This window comes from Aquarana catesbeiana, linkage group LG12 (assembly GCF_042186555.1).
Source record: "Aquarana catesbeiana isolate 2022-GZ linkage group LG12, ASM4218655v1, whole genome shotgun sequence".
Lineage (NCBI taxonomy): Eukaryota > Metazoa > Chordata > Amphibia > Anura > Ranidae > Aquarana > Aquarana catesbeiana.
Window position 1 is genome coordinate 117,862,092 of NC_133335.1, and position 25,641 is coordinate 117,887,732.

The 25,641-nt window shown below is 41.7% G+C and overlaps 1 protein-coding gene across 5 annotated transcripts in view; it reads left to right on the plus strand.

The window, feature by feature from the left end:
* Positions 1-25,641, plus strand: part of PSMC3IP (PSMC3 interacting protein) — a 560,448-nt gene that overhangs the window by 490,864 nt on the left and 43,943 nt on the right. For 3 of the 5 annotated variants that reach the window (XM_073608293.1, XM_073608292.1, XM_073608291.1), the window contains one exon: positions 13,761-13,820. The exons of the other annotated variants lie outside the window; for them this stretch is intronic. In XM_073608293.1, the coding sequence (XP_073464394.1) occupies positions 13,761-13,820 (60 nt within the window). The remainder of the gene's footprint in view (positions 1-13,760; positions 13,821-25,641) is intronic. 5 annotated transcript variants of the gene reach the window in all.

The window sequence follows — 25,641 nt, forward strand, 5'->3', positions numbered from 1 at the left end:
GAGCCCAGTCAAATAAACCGGAAATCATATCACCGGATATTTACTATGCCAGTTCTAAACAATCCACCATTGCTATGCCTGTTAAAGATGGATCTTTCTTAGAGCATTTATATGTCATATCAAACAAGCTTAACAGAAACATAAACCAAAATTTTAATGAATCTCTCAAACATCTATATGCAGCATAAAAAACATATAAAAGACTGTATATCTATCTAAGCTCGTGCAGCTTTAGAACAGGTATATAATGATAATGTATCTATCGAATTCGGGATTTATGACATGAATCAGAATATACCTGTTAGTATGGGTAGATTCAAAGTGCATGTAAGGTCATTAATAAGACATTAATGGACCAGATATATGTGTAGAGAAGGGGGCTATTAAATAGAGCCCAAACTGAGTGGGGAGACCAAGGGGGAATGTCTTAGTATCTGTATCTCGGCCAGAGTCCACCTCACTAACTAGGATTAGAGTAGTGTTGGTTTAGAGAGAATAAGAAAAACAAGAAAACAGTACAAAACAACAAACTAGGAAAAACATTGGTAAAATGTCCGACTAATATCCCTAGTTAATAGAGGATGATCTTAGTGACTAATTAGGTGTAAAAAATACTAATCAAAAAATACTTGAAAAAAATGGGAAATATTGTTCTCCCAATCCATTCAGATGTAGGATGGTCTAATAATCTCCTAAGGACTCATCAGAAGTAGAAGGGGGGGGGGAGGATGGGAAGAGGGGAGGGGAGAAGGGTTGACCAAAAAAACTGGCATGGAGTTCCCAGGGAAAAATTCATTCAAGTCAACCATTGAGAGGGAACAACAATGTTTATGATTGGTTGATAAAAGCATTGATGTCCCAGTCAACATTAAGTCCGTGGAGTACATAACATTTGATAAGATGTATCCAGAAGGTCTCTAATTTAGAGACCCCTCTCACGTTTGGTTCCCCCCTCCAATGTGGTATAAATCTATCTATAATTTGAAACTTTGTTCCAGATGGGTTTTGATTATGATGATGTAAATAGTGTTTTGGTACACTGGTTTGTGCGTCCCTTTCTTATAGCTGTGATATGTTCGTTCACTCTTATGGCAAAAAGATGGAGCATGAAGTTATTTAGTGAATCCATGGTACCTCTCCATAGGAGGAGGATGTCGTCAATATATCTAGCCCAAAGAACCAGTTGAGGGGGGTTCAGGGCTCGGACGACATCCTCTTCCCATTTGGCCATAAAAATATTGGCCAGGCTGGGGGCAAATTTTGCCCCCATAGCGACCCCCTTGATCTGTAGGTAGTATTGGTTGTCGTACCAGAAGTAATTCGACAAGTAGAATCGTGGCAAAACATAGAAGATCCATAATGAACCCCATGACCTCGGCCTAGGAGCTGTCGAATCGTTTCTGTCAAGAGACAAGACCATTTCCAGGACGCAAAAAAGGTTCATTATGGATCTTCTATGTTTTGCCACTAAGTCGAATTACTTCTGGTACGACAACCAATACTACCTACAGATCAAGGGGGTCGCTATGGGGGCAAAATTTGCCCCCAGCCTGGCCAATATTTTTATGGCCAAATGGGAGGAGGATGTCGTCAGAGCCCTGAACCCCCCTCAACTGGTTCTTTGGGCTAGATATATTGACGACATCCTCCTCCTATGGAGAGGTACCATGGATTCACTAAATAACTTCATGCTCCATCTCAACGAGAACGACATTGGAATTCATCTATCGTATGAAGCCAGTGCCTCCTCAATACATTTCTTGGATCCAGAGATTACAGCTGTCGACGGCCACCTGGAAACGAAAACGTTTTTCAAAGTCACCGACCGCAATGGGTATATCCCAACCGACAGCTGTCACCATGCAGCCTGGCTGAAATAGGTCCCCCGCAGTCAGCTGATGAGAATTAGACGTAATTGTTCTCGTCTATCGGACTATTATGTGCAGGCTGAGACCATCAAACTAAGATTCCAGGAGAAAGGATATGATGAAGTACAAATTGATCAGGAAATCCAAAAAGTAGCCCGTATCGATCGACTATCTTTGCTGGATGAGCACTCTCGAAGACCCCCCGAAAACAAACATAGATGGGCTTTTCTTACCAATTATTCCATCCAACACAAACAAATAAAGGATATTATTACAAGACACTGGAAAATACTAAGAAACGACCGTATATTGGGCCCTTTACTCCCTGAACGCGCTGGAGTTATTTATAAAGGCGCACCATCAATAGGAGGACAGATCGCGCCAGGAGTGATAGAACCTCAGAAAACTTCATCCTTCTTTCATGACCTAAAAGGTTTCTACCCCTGTCGGAAATGTCCAGTATGCAAACTTAATACTTGCAAAGCACGAAATATCGAAACATTTACTTCAACTACGACTGGGAAGGAATACAGGATGAAAAGTTTTGCCACTTGTACCACAAAATTCATTGTATATCTCATCACCTGTCCTTTGTGGAAAACAATACATAGGTCGCACAAAACGCAATTTTGCCATAAGAGTGAACGAACATATCACAGCTTTAAGAAAGGGACGCTCAAACCATAGTGTACCAAAACACTATTTACATCATCATAATCAAAACCCATCTGGAACAAAGTTTCAAATTATAGATAGATTTATACCACATTGGAGGGGGGAACCAAACGTGAGAGGGGTCTCTAAATTAGAGACCTTCTGGATACATCTTATCAAATGTTATGTACCCCACGGACTCAATGTTGACTGGGACATCAATGCTTTTATCAACCAATCATAAACATTGTTGTTCCCTCTCATTGGTTGACTTGAATGAATTTTTCCCTGGGAACTCCATGCCAGTTTTTTCGGTCAACCCTTCTCCCCTTCCCCTCTTCCCATCCCCCCTTCCCCTCTTCCCTTCCCCTCTTCCCATCCCCCCTTCCCCTCTTCCCATCCCCCCCCCCCCCTTCTACTTCTGGTGAGCCCTTGGGAGTTTATTAGACCATCCTACATCTGAATGGATTGGGAGAACAATATTCCCCATTTTTTTCGAGTATTTTTTGATTAGTATTTTTTTACACCTAATTAGTCACTAAGATCATCCTCTATTAACTAGGGATATTAGTCGGACAGTTTACCAATGTTTTTCCTAGTTTGTTGTTTTGTACTGTTTTCTGTTTTTCTTATTCTCTCTATACCAATACTACTCTAATCCTAGTTAGTGGGGTGGACTCTGGCCGAGATACAGATACTAAGACATTCCCCCTTGGTCTCCCCACTCAGTTTGGGCTCTATTTAATAGCCCCCTTCTCTACAAATATATCTGGTCCATTAATGTCTTATTAATGACCTTACATGCACTTTGAATCTACCCATACTGACAGGTATATTCTGATTCATGTCATAAATCCCGAATTCGATAGATCCATTATCATTATATACCTGTTCTAAAGCTGCACGAGCTTAGATAGATATACAGTCTTTTATATGTTTTTTATGCTGCATATAGATGTTTGAGAGATTCATTAAAATTTTGGTTTATGTTTCTGTTAACCTTGTTTGATATGACATATAAATGCTCTAAGAAAGATCCATCTTTAACAGGCATAGCAACTCTCATAGTAAATATCCGGTGATATGATTTGCGGTTTATTTGATTTGGGCTCATTTTGTTTCAAAACACTCCCCTTGCCTATGACCGCCACTGTTTTTGCGCTCCAGACCTCGGTCTGGTAAGCCACCGCTTCCTATTACCTATGATACGCAGACCCCGAGCGGTCTGACGTCATCCCGCATTGAGTAGATCACGTGATCGCGGCGGGATCAATGTACCACAAGGATTGACGCGCTACCGCGGATTGGAGGATGGTAGTGAGGTCTGGCTTTGACCACTCAAGAGGGACATGATTGGCTGTACTAAACATCACATGACCTTTTGGCCACTGTTAGCTCCGCCCAACCCGGAAGTTATGCCCGGTATCGCTGCCAATTAGATTTCTTGCATTGTTTGTTATAGCATATATAAGCGCAGTAGATGGGGGGCAAATTCATACCCCAGCAGAAGTCTGAGGACGAAACGCGTCGGGTTTCTGTGTATTTTACCCTCACCATCACCTACTGCGCACATTTTTAAATTCTGGGACTTTTTGTATTATTTTGAGCCAAATTTTTACCGCCCAAATTTTTGTATTTTCTGCAAAAATACCCCTATTTTTAATAAACGTCGTTACGTTTGAGAAAGATTTACACCATGTGGAAGTTTTTTCTTTTCTTTACTTATCAATACGGTATTGGTTGCTGAGGAAAAGGTTTCCTTCATCTGACGATTGAGGCTGACCCCGGCTTCCAGCTGAGCACTGCCAAGGATACACCATTAGATGACATCTGTCGAAACCTTATTGGGCTAGAGACGTGCCACCCGGTGACATCAGTGGAAATCCCATCCAGGACCAACATACGACTTCACAGTCCTACACCGCTTGACGTTACAAGCTCGTTTGACTCACCGCCAAGGGCCTGTGAGTCCACCTTATCTTGTAAGGACATTGTGTATCTGTTCCTTTGGGCCAATGTCACCATTCTAAGGGAAAAATTCTACCTCTGAGCAGGGACACGTCCAACAACCCCTGTCTACCACATTCAAATGAACCATTTACACCAAGATTGATATCTAGCAATCCCGAATTTAGGATGGTGGACTTTAAATATGTTTACATCTTTTTATTTACCACCTTGATGGACTTTTGATTACATATATTTTTTTGGTCCCCCCTTTTTTTGGGTTGTATGTTACTTGACATACATCACTGTGGTAGTTCCGATATTCTATTCCTCAAGGTTTTTCTTTTCTTTGTATGATTACATCTTGTAGTTGAATCTCCTAGTATTGATCCAATTGGTTCTATCTATTGCTGAGATATTGAATACCAACCTTTCTTTTTTTATTTATTTGGCATATGGATGTAGTTATACCACTGCACGAGTCTCATTAATGTTGAATCTGTTCATGGGAGAGCTTGGGTGGGGAGGGTAATATCTCCCTTACCAACCCTTTTGGTACACACTTGAGGATTGCACACTCTTATTTATGTTATATCGTTATCACTATTTTAAATGATATCACTACTAGCGCCACACTTTATTTATAAATTTGGAAAACTCAAGAGTGCATTGTAACCAGCCAGGTAACTGATAGCTGGGGTGCCCATCTGTGCTGAGCACCGGGGTGTACTGGGGCGAGAAGCTGAAGTCTGGTATGGCCTAAGTAGGAATGTTGCGTTCTGTAGTTCGTGACATGTGCTCGGTCTGCCAATGCTTGCACTGTCAACAAGCTCAACATTTGACAACCTTGTCTGCATAGGTGAAGGGTCGCCCTTCGAAAACAAAATGACATGCCAAATAAACGTGTGACAATAACGAACGCCCAATGAGCAGCCCAATCGTGTATGTGAAGTAAACGTTTAGTGAAAGGGTGCTGCAGGATAATGAGATAGGAACGTGTGTACTACACACCTGCCTTGGCGTCCTAGTAGCGAAGTCCTAGTTGAGGAGGAAAACTCAGTCAACCGGGAACCTATATATATATTTTTTTTTGTTAAAACGAGCTGTTCCATGCTTGGTATGCGACTGGCCGTTATGAAGATGTGATCCTTGTGTGGTTTTTATTATTTTTTTTATATATATATATATATATATATATATATACACACACATACACGCACACTTTTTTTTTTTTACCTGACGAAAATAACGTCCAACCTGGTGCAGGATGAAACCTGAACTCTGACTAAACCTAACAGAGAAAAGGCAGACAAACCGGTGAGTGGCTTGATTGTATGCCACTGGAGAAATGATGTGTGGCCGGATTGTGTGCCATCGGTGAAATAAGTGGCCGGATTGTTTGCCACTGGTGACGTGCTTGCAACGATTGCAAGAAAGGTGGCCTTATTGGCAGGCGAAAAAAGAAAAGGATAGTAGAAAATTGAGTATGTAGGAATGAACTATAATCATGAACGATTGTAACCGTGCCTGAAAGTGTAAGAAATGAATCTGATACGAATCTGTTGTAAGGTGCATGAAATTAATCCAATATGAATTGAATCCAATACGAATCGGTTGCAAAGTGAAATGACTCTGATACAAATCGGTTGTAAAAGGTATGAAATTAATTCGATACGAATTGGTTGTAAGGTGCATATATTGAATCCGTTACGAATCGGTTGTAAAATGTATGAAATGAGTCTGATACGAATCGGTTGTAAAATGTATGAAATTACTCCAATACGAACAGTTTGCAACTGTATGACATGAATCTGAAACAAATCAGTTGTAAAAGGTATGAAAGGAATCCGATACAAATCGGTTGTAAATGTATGAAATTACTCCGATATGAATCAGTTGTAAAGTGAAATGAATCCGATACGAATCAGTAGTAGAGTGTATAAATTGAATCCGATACGAATCGGTTGTAAGTGAAATTTTATGAATCGGTTGTAAGTGAGTCCCATGCGAATCGGTTGTAAAGTGAATATATATAGATATAGATATATCTATAGATATAGATATATCTATATCTATATATATAGATATATCTATATACATAGATATATGTATGTATGTATATAGATCTAGATATATATATATATATATATATGTACAGTATAGATATATAGATATATCTATATCTATATATATATCTATATATATATATATAGATATATATCTATCTTCTGTCTGTTATTCTCAGAGTGGTTTACACATTTTGTTCCCCAACCACATAGCTGGTTATTTATATTTACCAGTTCATATAGATATTCAAGAATAAATTGTCTTTTTTTAAAAAACGAAATTATATACCACACTTTGAGGTATTTATCCGATTAATAGAAACAATAACCAGTCAACTAATTGATTAAGGAAACGATCGTGCAGCTCTAGTACACCTCTAACATACAATTACAAAGCGCAGTGAAAATGTGGAATCAATCCAATAGATTGTTTCACAAAAAGGGTTGAATGTATTTTTAGAAGAACAAAATATAAAGGGTTGGTTATAATTATTGAAATGCATAGTAGTTGATCCACCGCATATACATATACACCGCATATATTTATCAAAACAATCTTCATAAAAAATTATATGCATGAAAGGGTGAAAAATAAGTCCAAGAATGTCCAAAAAATTGTTCTGTACGGTCTGTGTTTACTCGGTACACTTTATGCTGTGTAACATTGGTGAAAAATTCTCTCCATTCCCAAATCACCAGTGCTCGACCATGTGTGGTAATAGAGATAAACTCACCAGATCCCCTCGGTCATAAAGACCAATACAGCCTCTTACTGAATAAACCAGCCGGAATAATGGGGTAGATACTCCATGTAGTGTGGTTTCCTTTATATATTTCTCAACACATAGTATCTTACATCCATCAAATAGTGGCAAGCAATAACTGGAGGTTATAAAAACAGTTTGCTGCCCTTAGGGTTGATCACATTCATGTAAACATGCAGAACACACAAATTAATAAAGTCCCATTAAGTGATGAAACAAAGTGCTCATGCTTAAATTGACATCTCCTGTGTAATGGTGTTCAAACTGGGTGCCCCACATAGATGTACACTCACCCTGGATGTTGACCAACTATCGCTAGTATGGTCGCTTAGGCACGTGGGGATATCCCTAGGGAGCCTGTTGAAATGACGTCTCATGCATGAATGCACCTCTTAAGTATGGATGGAAATGACAAAAGAGAACCTTCATTGCGCAATACTGTAAATCCGGGTTTATTAAATACACAAATGAAAATAATTCACTCGCATCTTAGAAGTGCCTTATAGTCCTGGCACCCGGCGTGTGTAGCAGGTGATTATTAAGGGTAATCGGCCCTGATAGGAAAAGCTGCCGTTTGCGGCGTACAGCTCGATTCCCGGGTAGTTTCGTATGGGCGGAAGTAACGCGATGACACGGTGTAACCTTCGACGTTTCGGTCTATCACAAAGCCATCATCAGGAAGTGGTCAATCCGTCATGTTTGTTGTGGGCATTTATACCCTTACTACAGGTCTGATTGGTTTAATCAATATAAACACCTGCTGCATATTTGGGGAGCGTACAATCTTGGTTTAAATAATGTCTATAAGGACTGGGCTGACATTGATGTCTACAAACGAAGATTTATTTAAAATATGTACGTCCATATGGAGAAACAAGTAAAAATAAAATAAGTAAAAATAAAAAGGTGAAAATGAAAATAGTACGAGTGCGATAGTAAAAAAACACAAGGCCCCTCTGCTGGTCATAGGCAGTAAATGAGCTCTTGTTCAACCACATTAAAGAGGTCATCTAGTGGAGAGATATAATATTACATTTAGACATAGAATGGATAAAGGTAGATGTTGTGGTACATATTGCTAAGTGAAAATCAGTGGTATTATATTAATAATAATTATTAAACCGTGACATATTATATAGTGTTAAAAAGATAAGTTAGGTGAATAACATGACCCATATGAACGCTCACAAAATTATATATTAAAAATTGGATATTACCAAAATAGATTTGCTGGGAATGGACTAGAAATAAAATAACTGACTAGTCATATATTGAAAACATTGCATACGAATAATGGTGGTTTGAGGTGAAAAATTACTAAAACAGATTAAAAATGACGCTGAGGAAAATGTAATAGTGATAAAATAAATGGGTGACCTCCATCATTAATAATCTGTGAGGAAACAATTTAAGTCAAATTCAACATTTAACCCTAATGGTGTCAAAGTCTGTAATTTAAAGATCCATTTGGTTTAATTCTGGGATATCTTCTGGATCATATTGGCACCCCTCCAGGGTCTATTGATGGTGTCAATTGCATAAAATGATAGACCAGCTGGGTCTTTATTATGTACCATCCTGAAGTGGTTGGGCACACTATGTTTAGGAAATCCACTACAGATATTCGTCATATGTTCACTAACTCTTTTAGTTAATGTCCTGGAGGTCCTTCCTACGTACTGGTAGCCACATGTACATTCCAGGACGTAGGTAACATGTCTGGTACCACATGTTCTGAATGGTTTAATGGGGTACACTTTATGAGTTTGATGAGAGGTGAAAGATGTCCTTTTCCTAGGAGCCCTCTGTGTACTTCTACAGGGTCCACATCTTCCACACCTATAAAACCCTTCTAGATTAAACATAGTATTAGCTATTTTTTTGGGGGGGGGTCAGGTATGTTTTTTTACTATTCTTGTTCTTAGCCCTGGTGCTCTTCGATATATAAATCTAGGTTTAAAAATGGAAAAAGAAAGCATCAAACTAGAAAAAGAAATTGACAATAAAAAAAAAATGTAATGCGCCCCTGTCCCCACGTGTGCACTTGCAGAAGCGAACACGTAAGTCGCTCCCGCATATGTAAATGGTGTTAAAACCACACTTGTGAGGTATCACTGTGAACAGTAGAGTGATATCAGTATTTCTAGCACTAGAAATCCTCTGTAACTCAAAACATGTAACCTGTAAAAAACTTTAAAGAGTCGCCTATGGGCTTTTTCAAGTACCGAAGTTTGGCGCCATTCCACGAGTGTGTGCTATTTTTAAGCGTGACATGTTGGGTATCTATTTACTTAGCGTAACATCATCTTTCACAATATACAAAAAAATTGGGCTAAATTTACTGTTTGTTTTTTGTGTTTTTAATGCATGAAACTGTTTTTTTTTTTCCTCAAAGAAAGCGTTTGAAAAATTGCTGCGAAAAAGTTGCAAATACCATGCAAAAAAGTTGCAATGACTACCATTTTATTCTCTAGGGTCTCTGCTAAAAAAATTATAAATTGTTTGGGGGATCTGTGTAATTTTCTAGCAAAAAAAAAGATTTTTACATGTAGGAGAGAAATGTCAGAATTGGCCTGGGTAGCAAGTGGTTAAAGTAGTCCTAAAAGCATTTGTTTTTTAACATTGTATCCACAAAGGTAAAAAACCTTCTGTGTGCAGCTCCCCCCCCCCCCATATTTACCTGAGCCAGATGTTGATACAGCGTTGTGCACGGGAGCAGCATCACTGCTCCCGCTCGCTCTCCTCACTGGTTTGGAGGCAGCAGTGTGAGCCATTGGATATTGCTGCTGTCAATCACACCCAATGAGGAACGAGCAAGGGGCGAGGCTGAGGCAAACTGTGTTTGTCAATGGAGACACAGAGCGTGGCTCAGGTCCCCATAGCAAGTGGGCAAGAGGAGGAAAACCATTGCAGTAGGGAAGTAGAACATTTTTTTTTTGTTTTGCCTTTACAATCACTTTAAGTTTAGGAGTACTAGCAGAAGATTACATCTCCAGTGTAGGTTTCTCTGTTAGGAACTTAGAGGGTTTTGGTCATTATTGATGTGCTATGCACCAACTTCAAACTTGTGAAATGGCCTGTGGCTTTTGCCAGGATCCCAAGACCCCCAAGATCTTTCCAATATGCTGTTCTCAGTCTTAGTTTATGGAGACTGGAGGAGCCCTAACAAGTTGTTTGTCCGCTCCAAGTGTTTATCAGCTTTGTACCCAGTGGAGGAGAATTTAGTTAAAAAAAGTGGCTTGCTCCTTTTGTGGGTCCATCAGTATCCCATCTTAACAAAGTGTTGACAATCCCAGCTGTCAAACTCTAGTTGATTGGGATTAAGGCATGAGAAGGGACCTGATTACTATTACAGTTGAACCCTTGTTATAGAGCATCTGGAGCTCATGCCTACAGCCTTGATTTATGGTGCGATCGGGTTGCTGAAGGTCTCATGCCTCATCTCCCCGATGGGTTTCCTGTCAGTGAACATGAGCACTCTTAGGCTGAAGTGTTACTGCTTAGATGGCGGAGATGGGGGTGCATCTCCTTGACGGATGGCAATGGGACGATATCTCTTATACCATCATCTGTTTGCATATATAGTCCTTGTGAAGATCTATTCCCAAGCCACAAATGAATAGACTACATGATTGACGTTTATGTGCATTTTTTTGGCTGGAGCTATTTCCAGCTCTATCCTGCTCCACTTGGATGAGGATTGTATGGAGATTGTATATTGAGGAGAGACTATAGGAAGATTGAGGAATCTCATTTATTGATGTGCCCCCCCCCCCATTTGTACCATTTGGAGGACTTGCATGGATGAGTGGGGACCCGCCCTGTATAACTGTCTAATTGACATAAGTGCCTGTCCGTGAGTCTATTTTCGCCACTGGTCTAGCAGTGAATATCTATGATGACTGTTATGGTATGATCTCCTCCTGACAAGTGCCCCTGACGAAGGGATGTTTTGGGTCCTGAAATGCATCAGGCTGTCTGGACTTCATATGTGAATCTATCACCATAGTCATCAGTGTTTTTATTGATTTGGAAATTGTAAAATTATATATTTGTATACAACTTTTGAATAAATAATTTTTTTACGATATCTTGTACTTCGTTGCCTTAAAAGTCCCAATTTCCTCGGGGGGTCATCTCCTTTTCTATCTATTGCATAAGGGATGTTGGCAACTTAAGCTGGTCTAGTTGGGTGTTCTCTCTTTTTATGTTCATAAGAGTACCCAGCTTAGTACCCTAAGCTTAGGGCTTAGTCTGGGAAGGCCAATTCCTCGTCTGAGGCCAAGAAAGGTCATTTTCATTATTTCGGAAAAAACAAAAAGGAGTCTGGAAACCAAACTAAACAATGAAAAAACAGACAATCATCTACTCACCCTGATGATGGGTGGGGTTCAGTGGCTAACCATGCAATGAAAAAGGGGAAGCTACACCAAAAGTAGAATATGCATAGAAAAGATACCACATATAGAACCACAGAGATATAGTGTCTGAAAAAATAACTAATGAATTATAACAAAATAGATTGTATGTATAAATTACACAGTAATTGACTGCATAAAGTATAAAATCAATAACCTCCACCATTAACTATCCAATGACAACGTTGTCAAATAACCAGACAAATACAGACAAACTAACAGACTGACAAACATATAGGGGAACGTCTTCACTGCATATGCATAAATATATGGGCCATAGAAATGCTATATAGATTTAAGCAAAAAATGGCAGCAAATAATAATTTAACTCAGAGCCATTCAGAAAAGAAAGGTAATTTTCATTATTTCCAGGCCTTAATTTCCAAACCCAAGTCGGACCCCCAGTTTGCCTGCAAACCCTGGACTTTAAAGTCCCCCAAACCTTCGGATAAACTTTCAGTGTGAGGGGGCACCCCCTTTTTCCAAAGTGGGGGAAAGTTTGTTAGCATTTGTGGACACTTGGACAAACCAGCAACTTGGATGCTTGGGTGTGGGAGGTAGTTTCCAGGTACTACAGGGTAGAAATCCTCTGCCAAACCTAGTTCATTATTTACAATATGTAGCTGTACAGATTATAAGATCTACATGTGGCCCTAGCAGGGCACCTGGAGAAGGGCAACCTTGCCCCAGTCTCTGTGGCAGAAGGGTCCCAGGGGTTCTACTCCAACCTGTTCACAGTTCCCAAATGCCTACATTTAGGCTTAGAAATTCTACTTGGAGTCTAGGAGGTGTTAGTCTCGGAAACTAACACCTACTGGACTCCAAGTAGAATTTTTGGAAGACTTTCTGGCTTCTGGACATCATGGACCCTAAACCGTGTCCTCATTTCTCCAGTGCATCACTGATTCCTATGCTTTGCTTTGGGTCCCCCACACTTCCAGTTTGTGGTCCTACCATTCGGCTTTTCTTCTGCACATCTTGGGTATTCACTAAGGTACTGTTAGCTTTGCTGTGCTCCTTAAGGGAAATTAACATTGTGCGATACTTAGGCAACCTCCTGTTAAGAGAACAGTTGGCATGGGCTCTGGTGGACAATGTAGCCCTGAATGTTTAGACCTTGCAAAGGTTTGGCTGATTCTTAAACCTTCGGAAGTCAGAGCTGGAATCGACTCATTGCTTGGAATGTCTCCCTACTTTTTTGTTTTTTTTTCCTAAATTCTTTCTTTATTTAAGGAAAGGCAGAGGTTGACAAACCCAGTCTCAGATCAGGACACCTCAGGTGTAGCTGAGTGAAATAATTGAAAATAAACGCAAGTGATTGTTACAATATCCACTTCCTGACTTGTTATACGGTGGCAGAGTGGCTCTCCTGCGCCGGATCATGTACCTAGTACATGATACAGCACGTGCCGCGGATGTGCTGTAATTAGACACAGCACAAGCGGATAGGTGGGTGCCAGCCAATGGGTGTCCGCCACCACCCGCTGATCTGCGAGGAGAGACAGACACAGAACAGAGCTCTGTTCTGTCAACAGGGATGTGATGGATTTTCTTTCCCTGCAAAACAGGTTCTCTGTCGCTGGCTTTAAAAACATGGCTGTTGAAGCCGGAGACAGTTCTCTCTGACTTGGTGATCCCCACAATGCTAAAGGCTATGAAGTCTACCTTCCGTAAGATCTATCATCACACCCGGAAGGCACACGTCTCGTGCTGCAATTCAAGAAACTTTCATTCCAGGAAATTCTGTATGGGACATATTCTGTACTTGTTTCAAATGGGCCTGGACCAGCATTTGTCCCTTGGCACCATCAAAGGTCAGGTCTTTGAGCTTGTAATCTTGTTCCAGAAACAACTGGCTTAAGGGTAAAAGGGTAACATCACTGACTGGTTCAAAAGGTTTTTGAAGTGCAAAGAGAACCAAACTGAGATCCCACTGAGTTCATGGGGAAGTGCAAGAGAGAGCCCCATGGGAAACATGCTGCACAATAAGGTACGTACAAAAATCACATTTTATTTATTTATTTATTTATTTATTTTTAACAGGCTATGGACATATTCGATGCTATCCTTGAAGGTTATCCCAAAAGCAAGAAACAGTTCTATGTAAGTGAATCTATAATTTTATTCAAGTATTTTTAGCCCCAATTTCTAAATTAAATATTTTTTTTTTTACCAGTTTTTTTAATTTTTTACATTTGTCTCCAAACTGAGGCCCACGGGCGGGATGTGGCCCTTTGTCTTTATCCGGTTCTTGGGGCATGGTTTCTCCCATTAATCTGAGACCAGATTTCTCCCGCTGACAACAATGAGGCACCATTCCTTCTACTGACACTAATGGTGGGTCAGTATTCTTTCCACTGACGCCAGCAATGGGTCATTGTTCCTTCTCCTGACACGAATGATAGAGTATAATTCCCCTACTGATCTTAATGATTGGGCACTATCCCTCCCACTGGCACTAACAATGGGGCACTATTTTTCCCACACATATGGATGATGGGGCACTATTCCTATTCCTACTTATCACAGGCACTATATTTTTTTTCTACTTCCAATGACCACCAAGCCTGAGACATTGTCTATTCCTACTGACGCTGGGGCATTTTCTACTCCCACTGGCCACAGTCTGGCCCTACTAAAGTCTGAAGGGCAATAAACTAGTCCTTTTGTATAGAAAGTTTGGAGACCCATGGTGTATACTGAGCAAAATAGGAAGCCATCTTTGAGAGTAATGGGCTGGAATATTCCATAACCAACACAAGCCTGGCAGTCTCTCTTGGCCCAGGCTGCTTGTAAGGAGGAATAAACCTGTTCTATTGAGAATGGTCCTAGAGTCTGTTATGTCTTTCTCACATTTTGGTATACAAAGGACTAAAGTTTGGAGGATAAATGCCTAATGACATATTGCCACTGCAGTAATCTCCAGTGAAACAAGCATTTTAACCACAGGTTACCACAACACATAATGATGTGCAAATTGCACATGAGCCTTGGCAGCACACAACAATGCACCAAAGTATGCTGCAATGTGGATGTGTTGCCTGCTACTATAATAATGTGTTCAAAATGAATGGCACCCCAACACACTATTACAGTAGCAGGCAACACGCCCACTCTGCCGCACACTACCATGCATTGTTGTGCACTGACAAGGGCCATGCATTACCACGTGCTGTCAGCCCATTCAATATTTACCACTTCAGCTCTCACACCTGTATACCCCGTTTGAACCAATGTGATTTTTACATTTAAATTGTTTAAATTTGGCAATAACTTTGTCATTAATTAAGATAGCAAAGCAATACATCTATTGTTTTTTTTTTTTTTTTTTTTTTTTTTAACTCCCCCAAGACAAATTGGGCTAAATTTTGGTGTCTTGAAAAAATTATACTTTCTATGTAATCCTATAGACAAATTTTAGGCCAAAGAAGTATAACCTACTATCCACATGCCTTCGTTTTTTGCTTGTGTCCTAGGAGGATGGGCAACTTTTCTTCAGCTCTGTTGTTTTACATAGTTGCATAGTTGGTGAGGTTGAAAAAAGACACAAGTCCATCCAGTTCAACTTGTGTGTGTGTGTGTGTATTTATGTTAATAGTACATTGTTATACCCCTGTATGTTGTGGTCGTTAAGGTTACCCATCTAATAGTTTTTTGAAATTATCGATGCTCCCTGCTGATACCACTGCTTGTGGAAGAGAATTCCACATCCTTACTGCTCTGACAGTAAAGAACCCTCTATGCAGTTTAAGGTTAAACCGCTTTTCTTCTCATTTCAGTAAATGGCCGCGTGTCTTTAAATTCCCTTTCACTGAAAAGTTTTTTCAGTATGCTAGTGTCACCAGTACGGTATTTGTACACTGATATATCCCCTCTGAAGCGTCTCCTCTCCAGAGACAATAAGTTCAATGCTTGTAGTCTTTCCCCATAGCTGAGATCCTCCAATCCCTTATTTAGCTTTGTTGCCCTTCTATGCACTCTCTCCAGTTTATAATATCATATATTTCCTGAGGAATATTGTTGATAAATATTACTGTCCTATTTGAAATAATCCAAACCACATTCTCAGTGTTCATTAACCACTTCAGCCCTGGAAGATTTGGCTGCTCAATGACCAGGCCATTTTTTGCGATTCGGCACTGCATCGCTTTAACTGACAATTGCACAACGCTGTACCCAAACAAAATTGATATCCTTTTTTCCCCACAAATAGAGCATTCTTTTGGTGGTATTTGATCATCTCTGCGGTTTTTATTTTTTGCACTATTAACAAAAAAAAAGCAACAATTTTGAAAAAAACACAATATTTTGTACTTTTTGCTATAATATCCTCATTTTTTAAAAAAAAAAAGAAAACACATTTTTTCCTCAGTTTAGGCCGATATGTATTCTTCTACATATTTTTGGTAATAAAAATCTTAAGCGTATATTGATTGGTTTGCGCAAAAGTTATAGCGTCTACAAAATAGTGGATAGAGTTATGGCATTTTTATTATTATTATTTTTTTTAATAGTAATGGCGATCTGCGATTTATATCCAGACTGCGACATTGTGGCGGACACATCGGACACTTTTTGACACATTTTTTAAACCATTTAAACCATTGACAATTATACAGTGATCAGTGCTATAAAAATGCACTGATTACTGTGTAAATGTCACTGTCAGGGGCGATCAAGGGGTTAACTGTGTTCCCTGACTGTGTGTTCTAACTGTGGGGGAAGGGGACAGATCGTGGTTCCTAGCTATTAGGAAATCACGATCTGCCTCTCCTCTCCTCACAGAACAGGGATTTGTGTGTTTACACACACGCGTCCCTGTTCTGCCTCTCGTGCCCGCAATCGCGCGCAGCCAGCGGTCATCGCGACTGCCGGCCATGAGCAATGCAGCGGGGTCACACGTACGCCTGCTATCCCGCTTAAAGGAGCCGACGTACAGCTACGATGGTTCGCTGGATCATGCCGACCTGCCGCAGTATAATGACGGCGGCTGGTCAGTAAGTGGTTAAGTAGTTGTCCATCCTGTGCCTCTAATTGACACAGGGTGACTTACTCATAAAGGTACATGGGGAGCTGAAACAAGGGTTTCCCAACCTCTCCAAGGGAAGCTGGGTTTCACGGTCACCCCCCCGGCCAAAGTGCACCTCCCGTCACACAAAATAAGCGATTTCACTGTAAATATTGTATGATTTATCCATTTTAATCTGATAATTCATATGTGTTCGTTTTATATATGTAGTAAATTTTACAATTTGAGGTAGATCACAAAATATATAACAAGTTAAATATATAAAAATATATAATATTACAGTTATCAAAAAATGGTCAACATTGGAGGATTATGAAAGTCAGATAATGGTTTTCACCTCAATGTCCTCATTTAGACCACAAGAAGTAAGTGAATCCAACGTATAAATCCAAAAAGTTTACCTCTCGCATAAACGCTTGAAATGTTCAGTGAGAGGGAAACGGGCTGGGATGGACTCAAGTCCACCACTGATCTTAAAGTCTGGGTTGTAGAATACAGTGGCAAAATGCCTAGGGATATTTTTGGCACCCTCTTCCACAAACCTGCAATACTGTCAAAAACAGGCATGTAATGTTCTAATGTTTTGTACGGCTGACTGACCTGTCCATTCGGACTTTTGTATAGCAGTAAACATACCACGGAACAATTCTCAAAAGTGTGGATTTGGTATACCTTTGCATTGGTGGTAAAAGTTTTTTGTCCATGAGAGACATGCTTACATATAAGACAAGTCCTCTTCTTACACTGAAACATGCCAATGAAATGGCTAAAAATGCTGTAGGGTGTACACAAAGGTTTGCAATCTTGTTTTTTTTGTTGGTATGCTGACGCCTTAAGAGTTCCCTTCACTGGAAGTAAGGAGTCAAGCCCAACCCCTGAAAAACAACCCCACACCATAATACCCCCTCCACCAAATGATTTGGACCAGTGCACAAAGCAAGGTCCATAAAGACATGGATTAGCGAGTTTGGGGTGAAGGAACTTGACTGGCCTGCACAGAATCCTGACCTCAACACGATAGAACACCTTTGAAATGAATTAGAGCAAGGACTGTGAGCCAGGCCTTTCTCGTCCACATCAGTGCCTGACCTCACAAATGCGCTTCTGGAAGAATGCTCAAACATTCCCATAGACACACTCCTAAAGCTTGTGGACAGCCTTTCCAGAAGATTTGAAGCTGTTATAGCTGCAAAGGGTAAGCCATCTGAATATTGAACCCTATGGAGTAAGACTGGGATAAAGATATGTAATTAAATAATACTTGATCAATTATAACAACATAAAGTTGTGATAAATTATCGTGATTAAAGCAAAAAATGTGACTCAGTGCACGCAACTTCCAGTGATAATTTTTCATAAAAACTGTATATCCCACGTGTCCAAATATAAATTTGTGTTTAAGCGATCCAAAGCTTGTGATTCACCACCACCTTCCAAAGTTTGCACTCACCAGAAAGCAGTGATCAATAAGCCTCAACAATGCCTGGTTCAGTATGCTCTCTGTTAAGATGCACCAAAGATTTTCCCAGTGAATGTAGTAATACTCTTTTCATATATCTCCACCATTTAGTATTCCTTGATTCTCATGCAAAACAAACGGCCATCATTGCGCAATATTCCTTATTTTATTTTAATTAAAAACTTAACAAGTGTTCACTCACATGTAGTATTATTATTATATTATTATACAGGATTTATATAGCGCCAACAGTTTACGCAGCGCTTTACAATATAAAAGGGAGACAACACAGTTATAATACAATAAAATACAAGAAGATTTAAGAGGGCCTTGCTCAGAAGAGCTTACAATCTAATAGGGTGGGGCAGGTGGTACAAAAGGTTGTTCTGTGGGGAATGAGCTGATAGAAGTGGAAGGAGATTAGTTGGAGACATGATAGGCTTTCCTGAAGAGATGAGTTTTCAGGGATCGCCTAAAGGTAGGGGATAGCCGGGAAGGTTGAGGTAGCGAGTTCCAGAGGATGGGAGAGGCTCTGGAGAAATCCTGGAGATGAGCATTGGAGGAGGAGATGAGAGAGCTTGAGAGCAGGAGGTCTTGAGAAGAGCGGAGAGGACAATTTGGGTGATATTTGGAGACAAGATTGGTGATGTAGCTCTGGGCAGAGTTGTGAATGGCTTTGTATGTTGTGGTTAGTATTTTGAATTTAATTCACTGGGAGCCAGTGTAGGGATTGGAGGAGAGGGTTGGCGGACACTGAGCGGTTGGTAAGGTGTATAAGTCTGGCAGCAGCATTCATGATAGACTGAAGAGGGGATAGCCTATGGAGAGGCAGGTCAATGAGAAGGGAGTTGCAATAGTCAAGGCGAGAGATAACAAGGGAGTGAATGAGGAGTTTGGTGGTTTCATTTGTTAAAAAGGGGCGAATTTTAGAGATGTTACGGAGGTGAATTCTACAAACTTTTGACAACGATTGGATTTGAGGCTGAAATGACACGTCAGGGTCTAGGATTACACCTAGTAGCCTGGCGTGAGGGGAGGGACTGATGGTTGCATTGTTGATTTTGATGGAAAAGTCTTGGCGGGGAGCACGGGCGGGGGGAATATTAATAGCTCAGTTTTAGAGAGATTTAGTTTAAGGAAGTGGTGCGACATCCATGCTGATATGTCAGTTAGTAATGCGAGAGGAGACTGAAGGAGTGAGGTGAGTAGACAGATAGATTTGTGTATCATCAGTGTATAAGTGGTATTGGAAGCCGTGGTCGGTTATCAAATGACCAAGGGAGGAGGTGTAGCTAGAGAAGAGAAGGGATCCAAGAACAGAGCCTTGGGGGACCCCCAGAGCAAGGGGCAATGGAGAGGAGTAGACAGAGTTGTAGGTGACACAGAAGGAGCGCTGTAATAAATAGGCAGAGAACCAGGATAGAGCAGAATCTCGGAGGCCAAGGTAATGTAGTTTATTGAGAAGGAGCGGGTGGTTAACAGTATCAAAGGCCGCAGAGAGGTCAAGTAGTCGGTTGGTTTTAGCAGTTAGTAAATCGTTAGTGAGTTTTGGTAAAGCAGTTTCCGTGGAGTACTGTGAGCGAAAGCCAGATTGTAAGGGGTAAAGAAGGTTATTTTCACTGAGGTAGGAGCTAAGACGATTGTAGACTAAGCGTTCTAGAAGTTTAGAGGTGAATGGGAGCAATGAGATGGGTCTTAAGATGTTCAGGTTGGTGGGGGCGTGGCCGGCATGGTGGACTGAGTGGATGTGTTCCCCGTGAGCTCCTGGAGTATTTCTCTGTTTATCCGTATATCTTAAGTGCGATCACCGGAGGGTCCCTGTGCATCTGGATGCCTTCCAGAACTCCCGGGGGACAAAAGCGGGGTAAGAAATTGAAATTTCCCCCGAATATACAAGAAGAAACCGGCCCGGTCCCCTGCTCTCTGAGATCTCCTACCAATATGGCGTTGCAAACGGACCACGAGGCAGATCTTTTTACTATTCCCTCGGGATTAACAGAGATCATGGCAGCTATCACCTCCTGCCAATCCGCTGTCACCACTTGTCAATCAACGCTGGCATCTAAGATAGAAGAGGTTCAACTTGATGTGGGCTTGCTGAGACAAGACCTGGACAAGATTCGGTCCAGGGTGTCGGAGACTGAGCGACGCGTGGGCTCAGTGGAGGATACAGTGACTGACCATACTGCATCTATCCGTACCCTCCAAACAAAAGTTAGGGCTCTGGAGTATAGAGCCGAGGATGCGGAAAACCGCAGTAGAAGAAGCAACCTTTGAAGAAACAAAAATTGTGGGTCTCCCGGAGGGTGTTAAGGGGAGATCATCGGCCCTGTTCACAGAAGACTTGCTGCGGTCCCTGCTGCCCTCTGCACAACTCTCCCCCTACTTTGCGGTTGAAAGAGCTCACCGCGTCCCTCCTCAGCCCGGACCAGAGGGAGCCCCTCCCCGCACTCTTATTCTCCGGATACTTAATTTCTGGGATCATGATGAACTGCTCAGGGCCTCTCGGGCTGCGGGTGAGCTACCCTTCCGGAACGTTAAACTTTTATTGTTCCCGGACTACACTATAGAAACTCAGCGACAACGCCGCTCCTTCGATGCTGTCAAGGCCGGCTTGAGGAAGAGAGGTAGCAAGTATAGCATCCTAGCTCCGCGTGGTAGATGGCGAGACGATCCGCTTTTTTACCAACCCTAAAGATGCAACTGCCTGGTTGGAGTTCCATAAGGTGCTGATGTATCTTTCTGATGATGTTTGGAACGTTACTGATGTCCTCAACCTTTCTAGTTGCTGATAATGGGTCAGATTTGTCTGTTGTTTTTCCCTCTGATGTCCGTGCCCTCTTTCAGCTTTCCATGGTACTGGTACTGTTGCGGAATACCTTTATTAGGGAAACGCATAAGATGGGCTTGATTTTTCCGGACCCAGAATTGGCAACTGTCTGACTCAGCTAGGTGGGTCTATGTGTCTCTGACCCCCGGATGAATCTGCTGGACACAGAACTACATGAGTGTTCCTAATATTATCCCGGTCTATCCTTCCGGTTTCTTCATAACTGTTATTTTGCAAATTCTGCTGGCTATAAGTTGCAACAGACTTTCAAGTATGTGCCCCTGTTTACTCAGGTGATCTACCCTCTGGTTCATACTACTCCATTGCTCAGGGCTGAGTCTCCCTTTATATACTCAGGCTCGGTTTCCCTGGCACTGGGATGCAGTTGCATCTAATTCCGGACTCACGTCCCCAACTTAATAGTTATAGTCCTTAACTATGGGTTTTTTGGGATCTAAGTGCTCCTCACTGTTCCAAGGTACACGGGGAGGGGGGAAGGTGGCATTTGCTGTCCTGTGTTGGGTGTTAAAGTTTTACGTATGTTTTATATTCACTGTTGGTCTTTTGAAGAAATTGTTAGATGCATACCGTGTTGATATAGATGGTACTAACTATCTGAATGTCCCTCTGGAGGCTTGTGCTGTGAATGTGGCCCTGTGTGGTGTCCTCTTATGAGCCGCCCCGAGTTGGCATCACACATATGCCCCCTTCATCATATTGTCATGCATATATTATTGCTAACTGTTTAGTGGTATTGTGGAATGTGCGAGGCCTCAACTCCGCTATAAAGCGCTCGCTGGTGCTCAACTATTTGAGGAAACTACGTCCGCAGGTGTGTATTCTTGTTGAGACACACTTGATGGGCTCCCGGATACTGGGCCTCAAGCGAGCTTGGGTGGGGGCACACCACCATGCTCCCTATTCCAACTATGCTAGAGGAGTAAGTGTTTTAGTGCATAAGTCTTTGCCATTTCAGCTCCTAGGTGTTAAGCTCGACTCGGGGGGGGAGATATGTGCTTCTGCACGCCTTGATCTCGGGGTTACCAATTGTAATAGTGGGAGTTTATCTTAGCCCCCAGCCGACATAGATGGGCTGCATAGGCTGATGCAACAGGTCACGCTCTATAATGTTGACCATGTTTTATTCACTGTAGATTTTAATATGGCTCCCTTTCCGGAGATGGACAGGCAGAATGTTTCTAGGTTACAGCAGCCGAGTTTGGCCCGCTGGGCCTCTACCTTCCACATGACAGACATCTGGCGTGATTTTCACCCATCCGATAAGGCATACACATGCCTTTCCACCACACACCGGACCATATCTCGCATTGACCTGGTTTTTGCCTCTCCTGCTCTGCTACACAGACTGGTCTCAGCGGAGATCCTCTCACGAGGGATCTCAGATCATGCTCCGGTGTCTGTCACGTTTAAGATCTCTGATGTGGAGGGGGTGTGGCGGTTGTCAAAATACTGGATCATGGATCCGGATATTCAAGAAGAGATGCAGGAGGCACCCTGTGCCTTCCGGATTGCTAATGCAGAATCTGCTGGTCCTCTGATATTATGTCATGGCTCAGGGGTGAATATATGTCTCGTATAGCTACAAAGAAACGGCAGTCTCTGAGGCATTTGGAAGAACAAGCAAAGTTGAAAGAAGCTGAATATGTGCAGTCCCCTGATCAAGGACACTGTGCCCTGGCAGGATACCTTGCGGGAGCTATCCCTATTCAGGATGGAACTTACTAAGAAGTCTATGCTTGATAGTGCCCAGAGGGTGTTTGAATTTGGGGATAAAAACGGGAGGCTGCTGGCCTGGCTGGCCAAGGGCCAACATGTCACGACCCATATTGGTAGGCTAAGGGACCTAGATGGTAGTCTTCTAACAGCCCCAGCGGACATTAGTACTAGATTTCTTGATTTTTACCAGACCCTCTACTCCTCTAAAGCAACTTTTCACAGCTCTGAACTGCTTCATTATCTCGACCAGATTCCGCTCCCCTCCTTGGAGAGGGGAAGAAGTGAAGAGCTGGATAGAGATATCTCCCTTGAAGAGGTACAGGAAGCACTAGGCTCTATGCAGTCAGGAAAAGCCCCAGGACCCGATGGAATTCCCATCGAACTTTATAATGTTTACCAAGAATTCTTGGCCCCCAAGTTCACTTCATTATTGCAACAATCCTTTGACCTGGACTCCTTACCAGAGTCTTGGTCTGAGGCGATAGTGGTGTTGGTGCCCAAGCCTGGCAAAGATCCTAAGGAGTGTGCCTCCTACCGGCCTATCTCCTTGATTAATGCAGATGCCAAGTGTAGTGATCGAGTATATTGGGTGGATATAGTGTGATATGATGTAGAGTGGGTATGATAATTAATATTTAGGTATTATTAGAATGATGATGTAAGTACTCTTCCGCAGCAACCCAATTCTTCCAGAGAGATGCACTTTATTGACTTCCAACACAGAACAAAGTCCAAAGTCCACAGATGACAAAGAAATCCGACAGAGGAAATATAATTCAAAGTCCCATGTCTTAGGTCCGAGTGTGCATACACAGACAAGCCTCTCCCAAAACGAAATGCCAGCTTGAATGTCCTCCATGAAATACTAGTCCACTAGGAGGGAGTTTTTGCTAGGTCAACCCAAAATACTCTTTGATCTTATTGTTACCCCGTCAAGTCTAATTACCATCAATAAATACTTCTACTATGGTCCTTTAAACAATGTACCCTTTGAAATGTTCAATTAGGTTTCCAGACCATACCTCACCTCACACACCTAGGTAGACTTGCATAAGATCAACACATCAAAGAGTCTTCAGCTGTCCCCTTTTCTTTTACTTTCTGAAATTTTGCTATCAAAAACATTTTTCTCTAAAAATTCCTTCATCATCGTCCACGTCTGCTTACATTTTTCTGGAATTTCATAAGGACCGCCATGGCGCTTAATACATTTTAATACCCATCTGTTAACTTTATCAGAACTGACACTAGCTTCACACTGAGTAAGCATTTTGACTATATTACAAATAATTTAAAAAAGAGGAAATATTTTACTTACCGCATTAGTTACTCCTTCAGCTTCCAGGTCTTCTGGTACACGACACAGTCCTTTTTTTTGTTGTTGTTTTCAGTCTCCAGAGAATAATTCTGGGGTTCCCAACTTGTTTAAATTTGTAGATCAGACTCTCTTATGTCACAACCAGACATTAGAGTCACAGCACAGCTCTTGATTCTTCATCAGACTTCTGTCCAACTCACAGGATTGTTGTCACCACCGACTTCTGTTACTAAGTCCGAAAATGCTCTTCTGGTCGCTTGAACGGCACCAATGTAGTGATCGAATTTAAGTTCAAAGAACGGGTCACGGCACCAGTGTAGTGATCGAGTATATTGGGTGGATATAGTGTGATATGATGTAGAGTGGGTATGATAATTAATATTTAGGTATTATTATAATGATGATGTAAGTACTCTTCCGCAGCAACCCAATTCTTCCAGAGAGATGCACTTTATTGACTTCCAACACAGAACAAAGTCCACAGATGACAAAGAAATCCGACAGAGGAAATATAATTCAAAGTCCCATGTCTTAGGTCAGAGTGTGCATACACAGACAAGCCTCTCCCAAAACTAAATGCCAGCTTGAATGTCCTCCATGAAATACTAGTCCACTAGGAGGGAGTTTCTGCTAGGTCAACCCAAAATACTATTTGATCTTATTGTTACCCCGTCAAGTCTAATTACCATCAATAAATACTTCTACTATGGTCCTTTAAACAATGTACCCTTTGAAATGTTCAATTAGGTTTCCAGACCATACCTCACCTCACACACCTAGGTAGACTTGCATAAGATCAACACATCAAAGAGTCTTCAGCTGTCCCCTTGATATGTTAAAATTCAGTTGGACAAATCAACCAGTCAATTGAATTCTGGCCTGGTCAATATTGACTGCATGTGTACATACACACAACAACGTCCCACATAAATCGGTGAACATTACAACATATTACAACACCAAGTTGCTAGCAAAAGTTTTGGCCCGTAGACGTAGTACGGTAATTGAGGACCTCATTCATGTGGATCAGACAGGTTTCATGCCAGGGAAGGGCACGAATATCAATATCCGTCGATTGTTTCTAAACTTGACCGCCTCTCATAGTAATGAGGGCACTAGAGTCATAGCCTCTCTGGACGCAGAGAAGGCTTTTGACTCTGTAGAGTGGGAATGCCTATGGGCGGTGTTGCGGAGATTTGGAGTGGGGCCTCGTTTTCTACATTTGCTGGAGATATTGTACAAAACTCCTAAGGCAAGAATACGAGTGAATAACACCCTTTCCGAATTCTTTCTCCTCCAGAGGGGGACCCGACAGGGATGCCCTCTATCTCCCAGCCTTTTTGCGCTGGCCTTGGAACCCCTGGCAGTTTTAGTCAGGGAATCTGACAATATTAAAGGATTTAGGGTCGTCCCTCTGGAGGAGAAAATTTTGTTATATGCGGATGACACTTTGTTGTTCCTGCAAGATGCTGGTCCTTCCCTGCAGGCTGCTCTGGAGGCCTTTGATCAATTTGGATCTGTCTTGTTCCCTCTTGATGCGCAGACCAGACA